This window comes from Rhinopithecus roxellana, chromosome 18 (assembly GCF_007565055.1).
Source record: "Rhinopithecus roxellana isolate Shanxi Qingling chromosome 18, ASM756505v1, whole genome shotgun sequence".
Lineage (NCBI taxonomy): Eukaryota > Metazoa > Chordata > Mammalia > Primates > Cercopithecidae > Rhinopithecus > Rhinopithecus roxellana.
In genome coordinates this window covers 77141980-77157969 of record NC_044566.1, presented here as the reverse complement: position 1 = coordinate 77157969, position 15990 = coordinate 77141980, and the positions used below count along the sequence as shown (strand labels likewise).

General features: G+C 35.8%; 1 protein-coding gene across 8 annotated transcripts in view; it reads left to right on the top strand.

Moving 5' to 3' along the window:
* KLF12 (Kruppel like factor 12) overlaps positions 1-15990 on the top strand; it is a 462251-nt gene that overhangs the window by 286438 nt on the left and 159823 nt on the right. For all 8 annotated transcript variants that reach the window (XM_030922037.1, XM_030922038.1, XM_030922033.1 and 5 more), the window contains one exon: positions 14892-15438. In XM_030922037.1, coding sequence (XP_030777897.1) covers positions 14892-15438 — 547 coding nt within the window. The remainder of the gene's footprint in view (positions 1-14891; positions 15439-15990) is intronic.

The following is a 15990-nucleotide window of genomic DNA, read 5'->3' as shown; positions in this document are numbered from 1 at the left end:
GGAGAAAGGCAAGTGTAGAGTTCACTGTGCAGGAAGCAGCAGCAGAGCTTGTGGGTTGCTGATACAGGTCATCTCCACACTGAAAGCATCAAAGTTAGCAGTTTTTATTTATCATGGAATGGAAAATTAACAAGAATGGGGTACATGGATTTATCATTGTATCTAATATAGGATGTATAACCTTCATGCCATGTATTACACCTCTATTGACAGAAAAAATGCAGAATCCTAACTAACTTTGAAAAATTTGATAGACATGAAGACTGAGTTTTGGAACCAGAAAGAATGTTATTTTTTAACTTCCTGTTACTGTGACATATTGAGAGATGCTAATTATAAATTTTCTAGTTATAAAAAAGAAATGTATTTCAAATTAGCAAAAATACAAAATATGACTCATACATTTGGTTTTAAGCCCCTTGGAAGTGTGTGTCTTTCATCTCTTCTTTTAAAAATCATCTTGTAATACATGGAAACTAGTCACTTAAAGTTCTGTAGTGGGAGGAATTAAATATCAATTGATAAATTTAAATTCTTTAACAAAAAATGAGCCACTGGAAACTTTCAACTTTCATTTTTATATGTGTTATAATAAGTTAATATATTTACTGTTTAAATTTTAGACACGGGGTAATTAATTCATAGATTTTTTTTCAGTCTGTCACCCAGGCTGGAATGCAGTGATGCAGTCATAGCTCAGTGCAGCCTCAATTTTCTGGGCTCAAGTGATCCTTCTTCCTCAGCCTTTGGCATGGCTAAGACTACAGGTGTGCACCACCACACCCAGCTTATTTATTTTTATTTTTTACTTTTAGTAGAGACAAGGTCTGTCTGTGTTGCCCAGTCTGGTCTCAAACTCCTGAGCTCAAGCAACCCTTTGGTCTTGGCATCCTAAAGTGCTGTGATGACAAGCGTGAGCCACTGCACCTGGCCCATAGATATATTCAGTCTGAGACCCAGTAAGACCTTTAGAGAGCAACTAGAGCCTTACTAGTGAGCTTTAATTAAGTGCTTACTTTGTACTGGGGACTGTGATAGGTGCTTGTCTACAAAAGAACAAGATAAAAATGATACCTTCAGTGGGCCATGGCCTCATAAGAGAAAGAAGCACAAAGCTCAGAGTGCTTTGGAAACACAGAAGAGTGGCATCTAATTTAGAACAGGTGGAATCTGGTACGGCTGGAAGAGATAACAGACACCTGAACTGTGCAAAAGCATAATCAACATCATCTTCAATTAGAAATTGAAGAGAGACAGTGAATGAACTGATCATATAAAACACAACCCAGACCAGAACTCAGGCATGTATCCTTTTTACAAAACCACATTGCATTTCTTCTCACTTACTGTCCCATTTGCAAAAGTTATGCTTTATTACATTGGTTTTACCAAAGAGCACTCATCATTGGTCAAAAATAAAACTTTTTAAAAAAATGTCTGAGTCTTTAGCTTGAAAGAAAAGGAAGAAAGAAATTACATTCATGGTGAGCTGATTTTTCTCCTTGCAATGCTAATTGTACGTGCTTTCAAATATAATGAGGTTTTGGGTTTTGGACTTATTTTTTTCCATTTTATGCTATCATCTTTTCTCATTTCTTTCAAACAATATCCCATACAGCATGACCACTGAACAAAATGCAGGATTCTATTCCTAAATTAGGGATGATTTTTATTGTCCAAGCCTGACTTGAGAACAAACAGAAACTAAATAAGAAATAGACATTATGATGTTGGTAACTGACATCTGCATCAGTGCCATTAAATTTGTTATTTGCGAGGTATGTTGGGGAAGTGGCATTGCAGCTTACAAACAACTATCCTAGCAGTGCCCATTATTTCACATTCTCTTCAGTTGGGATTTCCGAGTACTAATTGCACATGAACTCCATGAGAAAATTTCACCAATAAGGACAGGAGGTCTTTTTCTTCCTCTCCAGGGCTGATGCAGGCAGCATGGGGAGGTGAATTCAGTCTTAGGAATTACCCTTAGGTTTATTTTTTTATTTTTATTTTGAGACGGAGTCTCACTCTGTCGCCCAGACTGGAGTGCAGTGGCGCCATCTCGGCTCACTGCAAGCTCCACCTCCCCGGTTCACACCATTCTTCTGCCTCAGTCTCCCAGATAGCTGGGACTACAGGCGCCCACCACCACGCCTGGCTAATTTTTTGTATTTTTAGTAGAGATGGGGTTTCACCGTGTTAGCCAGGATGGTCTTGATCTCCTGACATTGTCATCTGCCCGCCTCAGCCTCCCAAAGTGCTGGGATTACAGGCGTGAGCCACCGCACCCAACCTATGCTTAGGTTTAGATTACAGGTCTTTGTTACACTGGGACCATGGGCAATGTCTTCAGCCTCTGTGAGACCGTATTTCTTCACTTGTAAAACTAGAGAGGAAAACTTTACCAGATAATGTTGTAGTAAATATTAATGGTAAATATTTCTTTTTCCTGCATTTTAAAATGATCAGTTAAAATTGATTTCACAGTCTTTATAATACTTACTTGAAATTTACTTTTTCAGTTTATGCATTCTGAAGACATTGATTTAAAGAGCACAATTTTGTTTTCCTCAAATTCGTTCTTAATGCTCTCCATTTTTATAGAATATAGGGTTGAAACTTTCTCCATTACTTTTCCTTTCCATGTTTCCCCAATGTAGTTCACTTTTAAAAAGTGATGGAACTCTCATTAAATCTCTAGGGGAAAATGCTGTTATCAGAGCAAGGGTTAAAAATCCTTTTGTAGCATCCTCAGATTTACCACAACACAACACAATTTGTGTTGATTATATAGTAATGATCACTAAATAGAATGATCACTAAATAGTTACTGATGGAAAACTTTTCGTCAAAACAGAAAAGGCCTGTAATACCCAGATGCTGATAGGTAATTGTTTATGGTAGTTTCTCAAACATGACATTCTTTGCCCAGTAGTAAATCTCCCAGTAATGCTGCAGTTTGGGATTTCCAGGGAACACCATAGTTTTAATCCACTGGGGGAACTAGAATCACATACCTTCAGTTATCAGTTATATTTAGCTGTTTTCCTTAGTTAATTTCAAATTATAAGTGGATGTGTTAATTTTTATAGAAAAATCATGCCACCAATCTAAAACTTACACTAGTAACACACTTAGCAAATTGATCTTTTAACAGTAGAGAATATTTTCTTCTAATGACATTATTGTTCACTAGGATCTAGAAATATGAAAACCAGATTTAAAAAGCTCTTCTCTTTTAGATTTCTTTCTCAAAATATTTTTCTTTCTAAAAATATGACTTCTTAAATTTTAAAAGTAGCAAAGATTTGCTGTAGAAAATACAGGAAAAAAGTTAAAAAAGAAAATGTAGTTCGCCCACAGATTCACTTAATGGAAAAACTATTGTTAACATTCCAGAACATTTTTTTCCATGTATTATTTTCGTGTATAAATGAGAATGCTTTGGGGAACAAAATTAAGCTCGTACTTTTTATATAGTTTTGTAATACTAACATTTTTTCACTTAACATTATGTAAAAAGTTTCCTTGCCATTGAATATTGTTTCTCAAACTTGTCTGATTATTAGAATTACATATAATGCTTTGTAAACTATTGATGTCTGCACCATACCTACTGCCATAGGTCTCTGTTCTTTGCACATATGAAACATAAAATGTTTCATAAATGGTTGCAGTGAATAGCTAAGGTTAAAATCTTTGTTTCAAACTTGATTGTCTTTATGTCCATGTTTTGGTTTGTAATTTTTACTCCCCAAAATAAGACAAAATTACACATCCTTATAGACATCTTTCTCAAAATCTGAAATTGCTGTCTGTATCTAAATGTAAGTCCCTGCAGTAATGTAGCCCTATTTCCCCAGGAAGGAATTTTTGTAACCAACTAGAATGTATAAATGTGTAGATAATTTCACTTTAAGAGTCTTAATATTTTAATGTATTACATTAGTTAAAAAACAAATCCCATCACATTTTATATAAAAATATATAAATTTTAACATGCGAAGTTTCCCTAGACTCTCAAATTTTATGTCATTATTTCATTCAGCATCTTTACATTCAATTTCAACATCAGTTTCTGTGTCCTCACCAGGCTCCTTTTTAAGTCATCTAACAAAGTTTAGAAAACGTCATCTTGATTCTTGTCCAGTTCACTTTAGATACAGTGCTATTTAAATCAGTGATGATGTTGCCCCTGGGATGTTCTCTCAAAACAATCTGAACTACTTATTTGCATGAAATTGAAATGATTGCTATATATGTTATATATATAAACATAAAGACTGTCTTTAGAAAGCTGCTTTTGGTGTTCTAACACTTGAAATTGTGAGATCATTCCATGGGAATCATGACTAAATCTGCCTTAAAACTCTCCTTGACTCCTTTTTTGTTTTGTTTTGTTTTAAATTTTATTTAATTTTAATTTAATTTAATTTTATTTTTTGAGACAGGGTCTCAGTCTCTCACCCAGGTTGGGAGTGCGGTGGCGCGATCTTGGCTCACTGCAACCTCCGCCTCCTGGGTTCAGGTGATTCTCGTGCCTCAGCCTCCGGAGTAGCTGAGACTACAGTCACACGCCACCACATCCAGCTAATTTTTGTATTTTTAGTAGAGATGGTTTCACCATGTTGAACAGGGTGGTCTCAAATTCCTGAGCTCAAGCAATCTGCCCACCTCTGCTTCCCAAATTGTTGGGATTACAGGCATGAGCCAGCGCTCCAGGCCCTTTTTTTGTTTGGTTTGATTTAAAGAATGTTTGCTTGAGGGTGCCATTTCCAAACATCATTTTGTTTCTTAAAGTTGAGTAGTTAGGGATAGATGTTGAATGGATTCTGAATATAGGGTCACTCCCTCTCTGCTTAAGAGGTGAGTGTGCAGGTAGGTGGGTGGCTGGGTGTGTGTATGGAGGAGGGAGGGTGGGAGGAAGAGAGAAAGGAGGATGGCAGTTCCTAGAATCTTAAAAGTGTAGTTATTAGTTCTAAGGTATTTTAAGACTTTTGAGACAGTTCAACAGGATTCCTTAAAACGCCTACCTTCCTCTCTTGTAGCATAATATTGGTGTCAGTTTTCCTACATCCTTGTCAGCATTACTATGATCATATTTTTAAATTCTTGTTTCTGATGGATAAGCGTCCCAGCCAAGAGGAACATTGAGCTGAGGGTCTTCATGTCACTGTAACTCACACCTAATTAGCAGAAGCTGAGGCTGGTGAGCGTGGCCCCCTTTTCGGGAACATCAGTTGTCCTCCTTTCTGCCTCCCTGTGGCTGCCTTCATCTCTAAGTCCCCAGCCTGGCTCTTTTCCCATTTTGCTTATGCTGCTGCTTGACCAGTATAGGCAATGGGAGCTTGATTTGTGCAATTTATTCTCCTACTTAAGTACATTAATTACATATACCTGTGAGGGCCTAGTGGCAGTTGTAGTCCAAAAAGGGGCCATTACAACAGCCTTAGGTAGTGTCACCCTCTGGGATCCTCAGAAATACCTGTATGACTCTATACTCCTTTTCCTGAAGACAAAAGCCAAGGCTAAAATGTTGGTTTATGTGAATGTGTTTTATTAATTTTGTAGCGAATTGAGTTACAATTAAATCCACTGCTCAATCAAATCACAATGAGATACCGTGTCACACCAGTCAGAATGGCTTTTATTAAGTAAACAAAAGTAGCATATTTTGGAGACATCCCCAGAGAAAATGAGATGCTTATACGCTCTTGGTTGGGAATGTAAATTAGTCCAAGCACTGTGGAGAGCAGTTTGGAGATTTCTCAAGTAAGAGCTGCACTACCATTCGGCCCAGCAATCTCATTAATAGTATATACCCAAAGGAATGTAAGTCATTCTGCCAAAAAGACATGCATCCATATATTCATTGCAGCACTATTCACAATAACAAAGACATGGAATCAACCAAGAAGCCCACCAGCAGTGGACTGGATAAAGGAAATGTGCTACCTATACACTGTGGAAGACTATGCAGCCACACACAAACACACACACACAGATGAAATCATGGCCGTTGTAGCAACATGGATGAAGTTGGAGGTCATTATCCTAAGCGAACTAATACAGAAACAGAAAACCAAATACCACGTGTTCTCACTTATATGTGGGAGCTAAACATTGAGTACACATGGACACAAAGATGGCAACCATGGACTCTGGGTACTATTGGGGGTGGGAGGCAAGGATTGGAAAACTACCTGTTGGGTACTGTGTTCACTACCTGGTGATGGAATGAATTGTACCACAAATCTCAGTGTCACATAATATACCCATATAACAAGCCAGCACATATACTCCGTGATTCTAAAATAAAATTTGCAAAATAAATAAATCGACTCCTCATGGAAAAGTTCTGGGGCCTTTCAAAACTCTGGTTTTTCTACTTGTGACACTTTCCCATTGGAGCTGCCTCTGTTTCCAGGAGAGGTAGGAAAAGAGAGATTTCTCTCAACTTCACCATTAGTCTTGCTTTGGCCTGGTGGTGTATCTCTCTTTAAACGTGTTTTCTATTAGAAGACAAGTATATACGGTTGTCCCTCAGTATCCCTGGATTCCACATCTGCGGATTGAACCAACTGAGGATTGAAAGTTTTGGGATTGGAGAGATAATAAAAAAATATGAAATGACAACTGTTCTCATTGAATTTACATTGTGTTAGATATTATAAGCAATCTGGAGATAATTTAAAGTATATGAGGAGATTTGTATAGGCCGTATGCAAATACTATGCCATTTTATATCACCAACTTGAGCATCTGTAGTTTTGGTATCCTTGGAGGAGGGGTCCTGGAACCTTGGTAGCATCCATGGGGGATTGGTTCCAGGACCTATTACCACTGTGTTATCCCAAAAGCAAAGCCATTGTTTTGCAAATATACCTTTGTTTTGCTAATATACTTTCATTTACATAAAAAGGTTACAGTTTTGCTTTACATGTTTATCCTGTGTAGGAGTTTTCTAATGTATCATTTGACTGTCACAGCCACTCTGAGGTCAAGTTTTCTTTCTTTGAAATGTGATGTACTGCAATACTATGAGATATTGTTGTAAGAAATAACTGTTTATGGTGAACATTTTATAGAATCAAAAGCAGGGCCCATCTGGTAGCAGAGATTAATCTGTTTGAGGATGGTAAACATTATTGCATATTTTAAAATATGTAACTAGCACAGAACATTTGCCTCAGGCACTAGAGTGAGATTGTGGTTTAGGATAAAGATTTAAATGAAACCTTTTATCCGTTAAAACTCGATACAACAGGTTTTTCTGGCATGTATACTGAAATTTTAATTAATATTTTAAGTCATCCAATGAATAATAACATTAATTCAAAACCAAAAGAACAAAATTCTAATCATGGGGAAAAGATAACCCTATAATAGTTACCTCTTTATTTTTAAGACATTTTTGTGTGCTTTGTGAAATTTTGTTTAAAAACAATTGTAAGATAATGGGACTTAATCCAACTTCCTAGACTTCCTTTTTTGACCTGTTATAGTGATACTGCTGCTTCTTCTAGCCATGTAAGTAGGATTTAAAATTCAAAACATCTTGAGCACCATATTCCCAGCTAGCAAGTGTGATGTATATTCCCTAGTTAAGTTATATGGTAAAAGAAAATATCATTTATTTGCTAAATGTTTGTGCATTTATCTAAAACACATTTATGTTCCTGTTTAAAAATGTTTGTCCATTTTTTCAAACCTTGGGAATGTCTGCTTATCATTTTTTTTTTTTTTTTTTTTAAGACAGGGTCTCACTCTGTCGACCAGGCTGGAGCGCAGTGGCTCAATCTCAGCTCACTGCAACCTTCACCTCCCCGGGTTCAAGCGATTCTCCTGCCTCAGCTTCCCTAGTAGCTGGGATTACAGGCGCCCACCACCGCACCCTGCTAATTTTTGTATTTTTTTTAGTAGAGACAAGGTTTCACCATGTTGGTCAGGCTGGTCTCAAACTCCTGACCTCAGGTGATCTGCCAGCCTCAGCCTCGGCTAGGATTACAGGCATGAGCCACCGCGCCTGGCCTGCTTATCAATTTTTAAAATGTGTAAACAAAATTCCCTGTCTCCTCCTCACTCACTCACACCAACCTGACGTCATCACACAGGGGCCAAACCAGAGTTTCAGAGTAGCAGTCAGCTGTGAACATATATTCTGATTTGCTTCAGGTAAATGATACGATTTATGAAAGTCCTGGTAAATAGGTCGTGAAAAAATATAACTATTAGGAAATAAGAGAACTTTAGGATAAATTTAAATGTGGGTATTGAACACATTTTAAAGGTTAGCATTTTCAATTCAAATGTAAAAACATAAAAACATAAATGTAAAAGCACAGAGAGTACATTATGTTATGCATAGACTTCGAATTTTCTTAAGGAATCAATCATTTCTGTTTTTGTTTTGTTTTGTTTTGCTTTGAGATGGAGTCTTGCTCTGTCGCCCAGGCTGGAGTGCAATGGCGCAATCTTAGCTCACCGCAACCTCCGCCTCCTGGGTTCAAGCTATTCTCCTACCTCAGCCTCCTGAGTAGCTGGGATTACAGGCGTATGCCACCACGCCTGGCTAATTTTTGTATTTTTAGTAGAGACAGGGTTTCACTATGTTGGCCAGGCTGGTCTTGAACTCCTAACCTCAAGTGATCCACCCGCCTCAGCCTCCCAAAGTGTTGGGATTACAGGCGTGAGCCACCATGCCTGGCCTGAATCAATCATTTCTTAAACTGACAATCGACATATTGAAATAAGGCAGTTTAATTAAATATTTCTTCAAATATCTTCCTCTTACATGCAGTAGATAACTCATTCAAACCAAATTCCAGGTTATCAGTGTAGGTTATTTCTACTTGTTTCCTTTTACTCATCTGTACTTTTAGAGGAAGTACAATTTGTCTTTCTTGAGTATACTTTGCTTTACTTTTTTCTTTGTCAGTTTTATAAATTCACACTTTTACGGCATTTATGTTTAAGAGTTTGCCCTTGAACACGTAGAGTAAAGAAGAATCACTGAGCTGAAAGCAAGGTAAATTATGACCATGGGGGCTCATGCAAGACAAATATTGAAAAATAGGCTTCCCTTTTTAGTAATACAAAAGAATAGAGGAAAGTGAAATGCATACTCCATTCACAAATAGATGTGTGTTGACTTTTATACTTGTAGCAGAAATAGCCAGAGTTGCAGGATGCTTGTTTTAAGGATGGTGCTCGTCTCTTAAAACTATTTCATTTCCTACTAATAAAAAATTGTGTTTACTAAAGGAAATCCAGGCACCAAAACTAAGTCATGTACCTATTGTGCACTTCATGTTCAAAAGGAATTTGGCTTTTTACCTGAAATATACTAGTCTTTAAAATAATGCAATATAACTTAAAAGCTGAAAGGATGTGGAGTCATAGATTTAGTTTAATTCCTTTTTAATGTGAAGTACACAGTTAATTTCTTTAGGCACCCCCTATAAAAGGTACATGTTCAATTAATCACTGAGTCATACAGTGAAATTTGTGTAAACTAACTTTCTACCAAGACACAAGAAACAATTATGCTCCTGTTTTGTCTCGTAATAAGACTGCTAAAGAATGACCAACATTCCAAAACAATTATTTGAGTATATTTGTTATATTATTGTCATAATGGATGCACACTGAACTGTGGATTGATTTAAGTTATTTATACTGTGGAACTAAGAAATCAGACCAGTCAGTTAAAATGTATTCCATCAACTGTTACATGATCTTCCTGTGGGCCAATCTAACTCAGCTAGAAAATAGAGAAAAAAAAGTGTCAAATGACAGTTGTCTATATTTTAAGAGAAAATTGTTTCTAAATAATCATAAGAGATCCCTAAAGATGACTTGTTCAGCTTTTTGTAACATGTATTTATTTGGTTCAGTAAACACTATGCCTCCGCAATGACTGTATTTATGAGATCCTGTGTCAGAATATATCTTATGCTACATTCAGTGAGTTAAGTTCCTCCCGAGATAGTTTTAGTAATAGAGTAAGTTCTGTTTGGAATTTTTGGTTCTAACCAGAGGAAGTTCTGCTCATTTGCTTGTCTCTCTCATTCCTCAGTATTACTTAAAAGTACTTAATGTCATTAACCCAATCTTCACAACAGTTGTATGAGTTTGGAATTAACATCACACTTTTATAGACAGATAAGCTAAGACCTAGAGAATTTTAGTGATGATACCAAGATGGCACAGTTAATAAGCAACAAGGATTGCTGACGAATCTAAGTCTTTTGTGTCCAAGTCAAATTTTCTTTGAATAATATCACACAACAGGCTATAAAACAAAGATTCTTGTGGCGGTGAAGCCATGAGCTATGTAATGTTAGGCAAGTTACTTTATAATCTTTTCTAAAAATTGCGGTGAAATTATTTCTCAACACATTTGTAAAATAAAGTGGAACATAATTTATTTAAATGACAGATGACCGAAAGGGTAGATAGATAGCTGGGACCATCTTGTGTGTACGTGTGCCTGCCTGTGTATGTCAGCCCCATCTCTAAACATCCCTGGTGTTACTCAAGAGGAAAGAGCATGTGAATCTTGAATGACATTTAGTAGAATATTATGCAATGCTCCTCGGCTCTGACTACACATAAGAATCCCCAGAGGGGTTTAAAGATGGAATAGTATCCAGACATATTTTTCTTTCTTTTTAAATTCTAGGTGATTAAAATATATGACCATCATTTAAAATGCTTTTTGTTCACAGATAGACCATAATAAGATTCAGCTGATAGCAATAGATAACTGTAAGAAACACATCTAACATCTAGTACTCTGGCAACTAACATGTCGGAGGTTTTAGATTCATTTGACATTCATTCAACAAAATGCCTAAAGCTGAAAGTACATTTTAGGATGTTTATTCAGAAAAAAAATTATCTGATTAGAAAACCCCAAATGTAATTTCTAGATCACTCAAAAAAACATGTTCACTAGAATGTTATGTGTAATATTTTATCAAGTGGGTTAATGTGAGTAAAACTAAGAGTTTTGGAGAAAAGACGATGTGATAGTATAATCCTTCTTATGTTTATCTTTAGGTTTTCACACACATTGTTTTTAATGAAGTATATTGTTCCATTTACTTTTCTGGCCTTTTGTGTGTATGTATGCAATTATTTAATATGTATTATAAAAATTTAAGGTTTACAGTGGACCTTTTCAAGGAATATTATATAATCTTTAGGAAAACGAAATTACTCTCTTCTTTGACAAAAACCCAGCGTTCTTCTACAGTCTTCATGTTGTTAGAAGGAGGGTTTTAGCATGGTAATATGAATACAGTAAGTTTTCTATCTTTCATACCAGGGACATCAACAGCAAAAATTCAACTATAGTCATCACTCCCAGGCAAAGATCGTGATGGGCTTTTATTTAAAAATAAACAAAAAAAGCCCCACTTAGTTGACACTGCCATGAGAATTCATTAATGAATCAAGAATTGAAGAGTTAGTAAACAAGGGCAAAATTTTAGTATGAAATTCTTTGACCTTTTTGCAGAAGTGTCTCTTCCTTATGCTTAAAACTTACAACCTTTCTTTGTTGTTTCTCCTCTTTTCAGTGTTCTTAGCCCCTTTGAGGCCTGTTCCTGAGTGGCATACCCCATATCTCCTCTTACTTTCTCTAATACCTGTAATCCTTTCATTTAATTTTTCACTATTCTAAGTATTTCTCACTTGGGATTTTTTCCTTTGTATCTCCTCAGCCTTCATTCCCCCTTGTGGCCATTTGTAGTGCTCCCTTCCTGTCAGTACAACTACACATTTACAGATACAAATCTCAAAACCACTGCCTTTTTTTTTTTTTTTTTTTTTTTTAAATGGAGTCTCGCTCTGTTGCCCAAGCTGGAGACCAGTGGTAAGATCTTGGCTCACTGCAACCTCCGCCTCCTGGGTTTAAGTGATTCTCCTGCCTCACCCTCCTGAGTAGCTGGGATTACAGGTGTGCACCACAAAACCAATGCTTTTGATTTTCCATTTCCTAAAAGTAAAGAAATGAATTTCTAATGATGATTTCAGGACTAAGACTTTTGGGTTGTTTTTCTCCCCTAAAAGGCGGAACACAAGTATGTGCCATAGCTGTTTTGAGACCATATTTTTGCAGTACTTCTGGCTTTACAAATATGTCTGTGTAATCTGAAGCTGGAATTGTGGGTGATTTTACCTGCCCCATAATCATTGCACAAGAGATTAGTGTCAGCTGTCAGGATATGCTGCTGTGTCAATACTGTAAACAGATGAATGGTACAGGAAGGATTTTGTCTTCTTTATACTGATGAAGCATTATTTTTGAGTGTGCTAGCTGCCTTTGAACTACCACATATGAAAAAGGAACCAGCGTCTGTCTCTGTGATGTTTACAAATTCATGTGTAATTTGTAGAAGGTTCTAAATAAGATTTCCTTGGTCCCAAGGTTTGGTTTATTCTTCCTTAATTTTGTGAGCCTTTTCTATATTCTGGTTTGAGCTCATGCAAAAACCGTGTAATTCTTAAGTGTCTCAAAGCACCTAGAGGCTCTTAATATTTGGCTTCACAGGTTTCTAATGAATGCTAATATTATGCTTTAGCTGTAATATATAGCTGTATATTATATATGCTATATATTATATATGCTGTATATTATATATGCTATATATTATATATGCTATATATTATATTGTATATATTATATGCTATATATATTATGTTATATAACATATATAGCAAATATTTATTAGCTATAACCTTGTTGTTCATAATGTTCATAACAACAAGGTGTTGTTATGATAACTTCTTAAGAGGTAAATATTTTCCTCAGTAAGAGATTAAGAAGATATCCACAAGAGGTAGACTTCTATTCATAATTTAGGGAAGTCTAAGCAGTCTGCAAAGCTCAGTGAAACTTGGTGCCTCACAAGGAATCTCTTTACAGATAAGGTCCACATTTATCAGCTCCCCCTCCTTATTGTCTGTCTACGCAGTCACCTTTCATTTACATAATAGAACGTTTCTGCAGTGATGTACTCTTTACTCTTTGATTTGTAAATGTATGTAGGAATCTTGTGTGTAAGTAGTTAGAAGGAGAAAAATTTGTGGTGGAAATAATCACTATTTCTAAAATAAGAATTTTTGATATGTTAATATGGTAAAAGGAGAAAAACTTACCTAGAGTATATTTAAAGTCAAACCAATGGTGTTTAGTAATATGTGCTTACTGATATATTTTATCTTTTAATGACAAACTAGTTGGTATATTTTATGAAAGCAGCCTAAGCAAAGAATTTCTATGTGGGTATAATATAGTAATAAGAAACATTTTGCATTATTCTACAAAGAAATAAAATGATAATGCTGAAATTGAAATATTGTTCTACTTACAAGAGTAGATAATGCTAATAGCTTTTATCAAAGCAGTTCAATTTATAGTGTTTGTTTTTTCTTTGTTTTTTAAATGTCTTTGAGAAGATTAAAAAATTCATTTCTCAATTTCAGCACATAAACTGAAAATCTTGTCATTTAGAATTTCATACAGTAGGTATTTTAGATGACTCATTTTAATTGTTTCTAAGTCATATGTTTTTATAGGTAAGTAACCATGTTAGCTAAGAAAAAGGAAAAAAAGCATTAAAACATCAACCCATTTTCTATTTTAGTTGATCTGGTTCCATTACTGATTTATTTTCTTTCTTTTCTCAGTTGCTGAGTAAAATGCCCTTGCACTACTGCCTATTGTAGGTTTTGAATGGAGCTGTAATTTATATTCTATTTTAAAAAGACTTTAGGAAACATGTTTTGTTCCTTTAAATGTATGCTGAAGTTTTAGGGGGAATAGCACACCAAAATCTTTTATTAAATGAGGAACAAAATGAACCAATTTAATATAATTGTAGCTATTGTTCTGATTCCATAAAAAGTGAAAAAAAGTTTTTGTTCCTCATGTAATAGAAAAATAATGTCTGTGTTAACCTGGCCAAACAGATGTAACCAAAATAATCAGTATAGTCTAATTCTCTCTTTTTAGTCAAGACTGACACTGCTAATAGTACTCTTACGCCATTTGGGGACTTGCAAGCAGACATTTCATAAATGTTTGTTGAATTTATGAATGAGTAGATATATGAGTAAAATTATATTCATGCAAATAATAGCATGCTGATCACATTAATCTGTGTAAAATCTTGGAGTCTATTATTATCAAATTTTGCTCATTAAAACTTAAAAGAGTGCAGGTGAACTTGAACAACATTATCATTATTTTAGATGAAATGAAAATTCATAGACAAATTATAATTTTCAGAATAAGTTTTTCTTAAATTATTTCCTAAAATGTCACTTGTAGTTGTGCACATTATTTTGAGAAGAGTTAGCTAATTATTAGAAGTGACTTCCATTTAATAAATTAGTGAGCAGGTGTGGGAGGTTGAAGAATGTTATGTCCTTTTTTAATGCTCAGAATATACTGAGTAAGGTAGGTAACTCTTGCACCAAGTATGAAAGTAGAAATTCCTGGTGAGTTTTCCCACTATTGTTGCTAGATAGTATGTTTCCACACTGTGATAGTGTTGAGTAAGGGTTAGAATCTTAGAGATTCCTATAACCTGTTTTCTCCTTCATAGAGCACTGATTTCATAGTATTTTAATAATTGTCCATCTGTCCCAATAGAATGAAAATGTCTTTATGGTAGAGGCCTTATTCTGTTTTGTACTCTTGTGCCCTCAGTTTTAATCACAGTGACTGTCACTGAGCAATCCTTCAGATATTTGGAGAATGAATAAATGTCCCATAGCAGTAAGAGAAAAATTAATAAACATTCAAGTGGTAAAAGCCATGCATCGATAAAATGTGTGATAAACAAAGATAAATATATGTTCCATTTTTCTCCCCACAGTCTCCAAACGTCCACAACTATCCCGATATGGAAGCCGTTCCCCTGTTGCTAAATAATGTGAAAGGGGAGCCCCCGGAGGACTCGTTATCTGTAGATCACTTCCAAACACAAACTGAGCCAGTGGACTTGTCAATAAACAAAGCCAGGACGTCCCCTACTGCCGTTTCATCCTCCCCAGTTTCCATGACAGCGTCTGCCTCCTCACCTTCTTCAACTTCAACCTCTTCATCGTCTTCTAGTCGTCTAGCCTCATCCCCAACTGTTATCACATCAGTATCTTCAGCGTCATCTTCGTCAACAGTATTAACTCCAGGGCCCCTTGTTGCCTCTGCATCTGGTGTTGGAGGCCAGCAGTTTTTGCACATTATCCATCCTGTACCGCCTTCAAGTCCCATGAATTTACAGTCTAATAAACTGAGTCATGTTCACCGCATCCCTGTGGTGGTACAGTCGGTGCCTGTTGTCTACACAGCTGTAAGGTCACCTGGAAATGTGAACAACACTATTGTCGTGCCGCTTTTGGAGGATGGGAGAGGCCATGGCAAAGGTAAGAGACATGAACAAAGCTTTGATTTATTTCAGCACTACAGATGACTTCATTTTTGTGGTGAACAAAACCTAAATTGTATGCAAACACTACATCTGAAGAAGTTCTGTGTAGAGTAACACAGAGACACCAGCTGTTCAGCCTTCAAGCAGAACACAGTTTAGAGGGAACTCACCCTATGTTTATGTAGGTGTATGCTCCAGTTTTGCTCAGTGTATTTTTATTTACCATAGGTCATGTAATGTCAGAATTCAGATATCTAAGTTTGCAAAATAATACTTGCTTTGAAATGCTCTTCTTTAAGTCCTCAATTGGGAAGGGCAATCTATGGTGGACATAATTGCTTATGAAGTGTAAATTATAGATTATGAAGTGTAAAATTTTCTTAAGTAAATCAGGATATTTCTTTGTTGAGTTGTTCAATTGGAATTTATTTAGGTGGTAATAAGATAAAATATTGTGAAGTTGCAATGCCTGGAATCTAATTATTCACTTTTGAGTAACTTATAAATTAAGTTGCCATTAAAGTAATTCTAAAATTAGGTGTTTGAC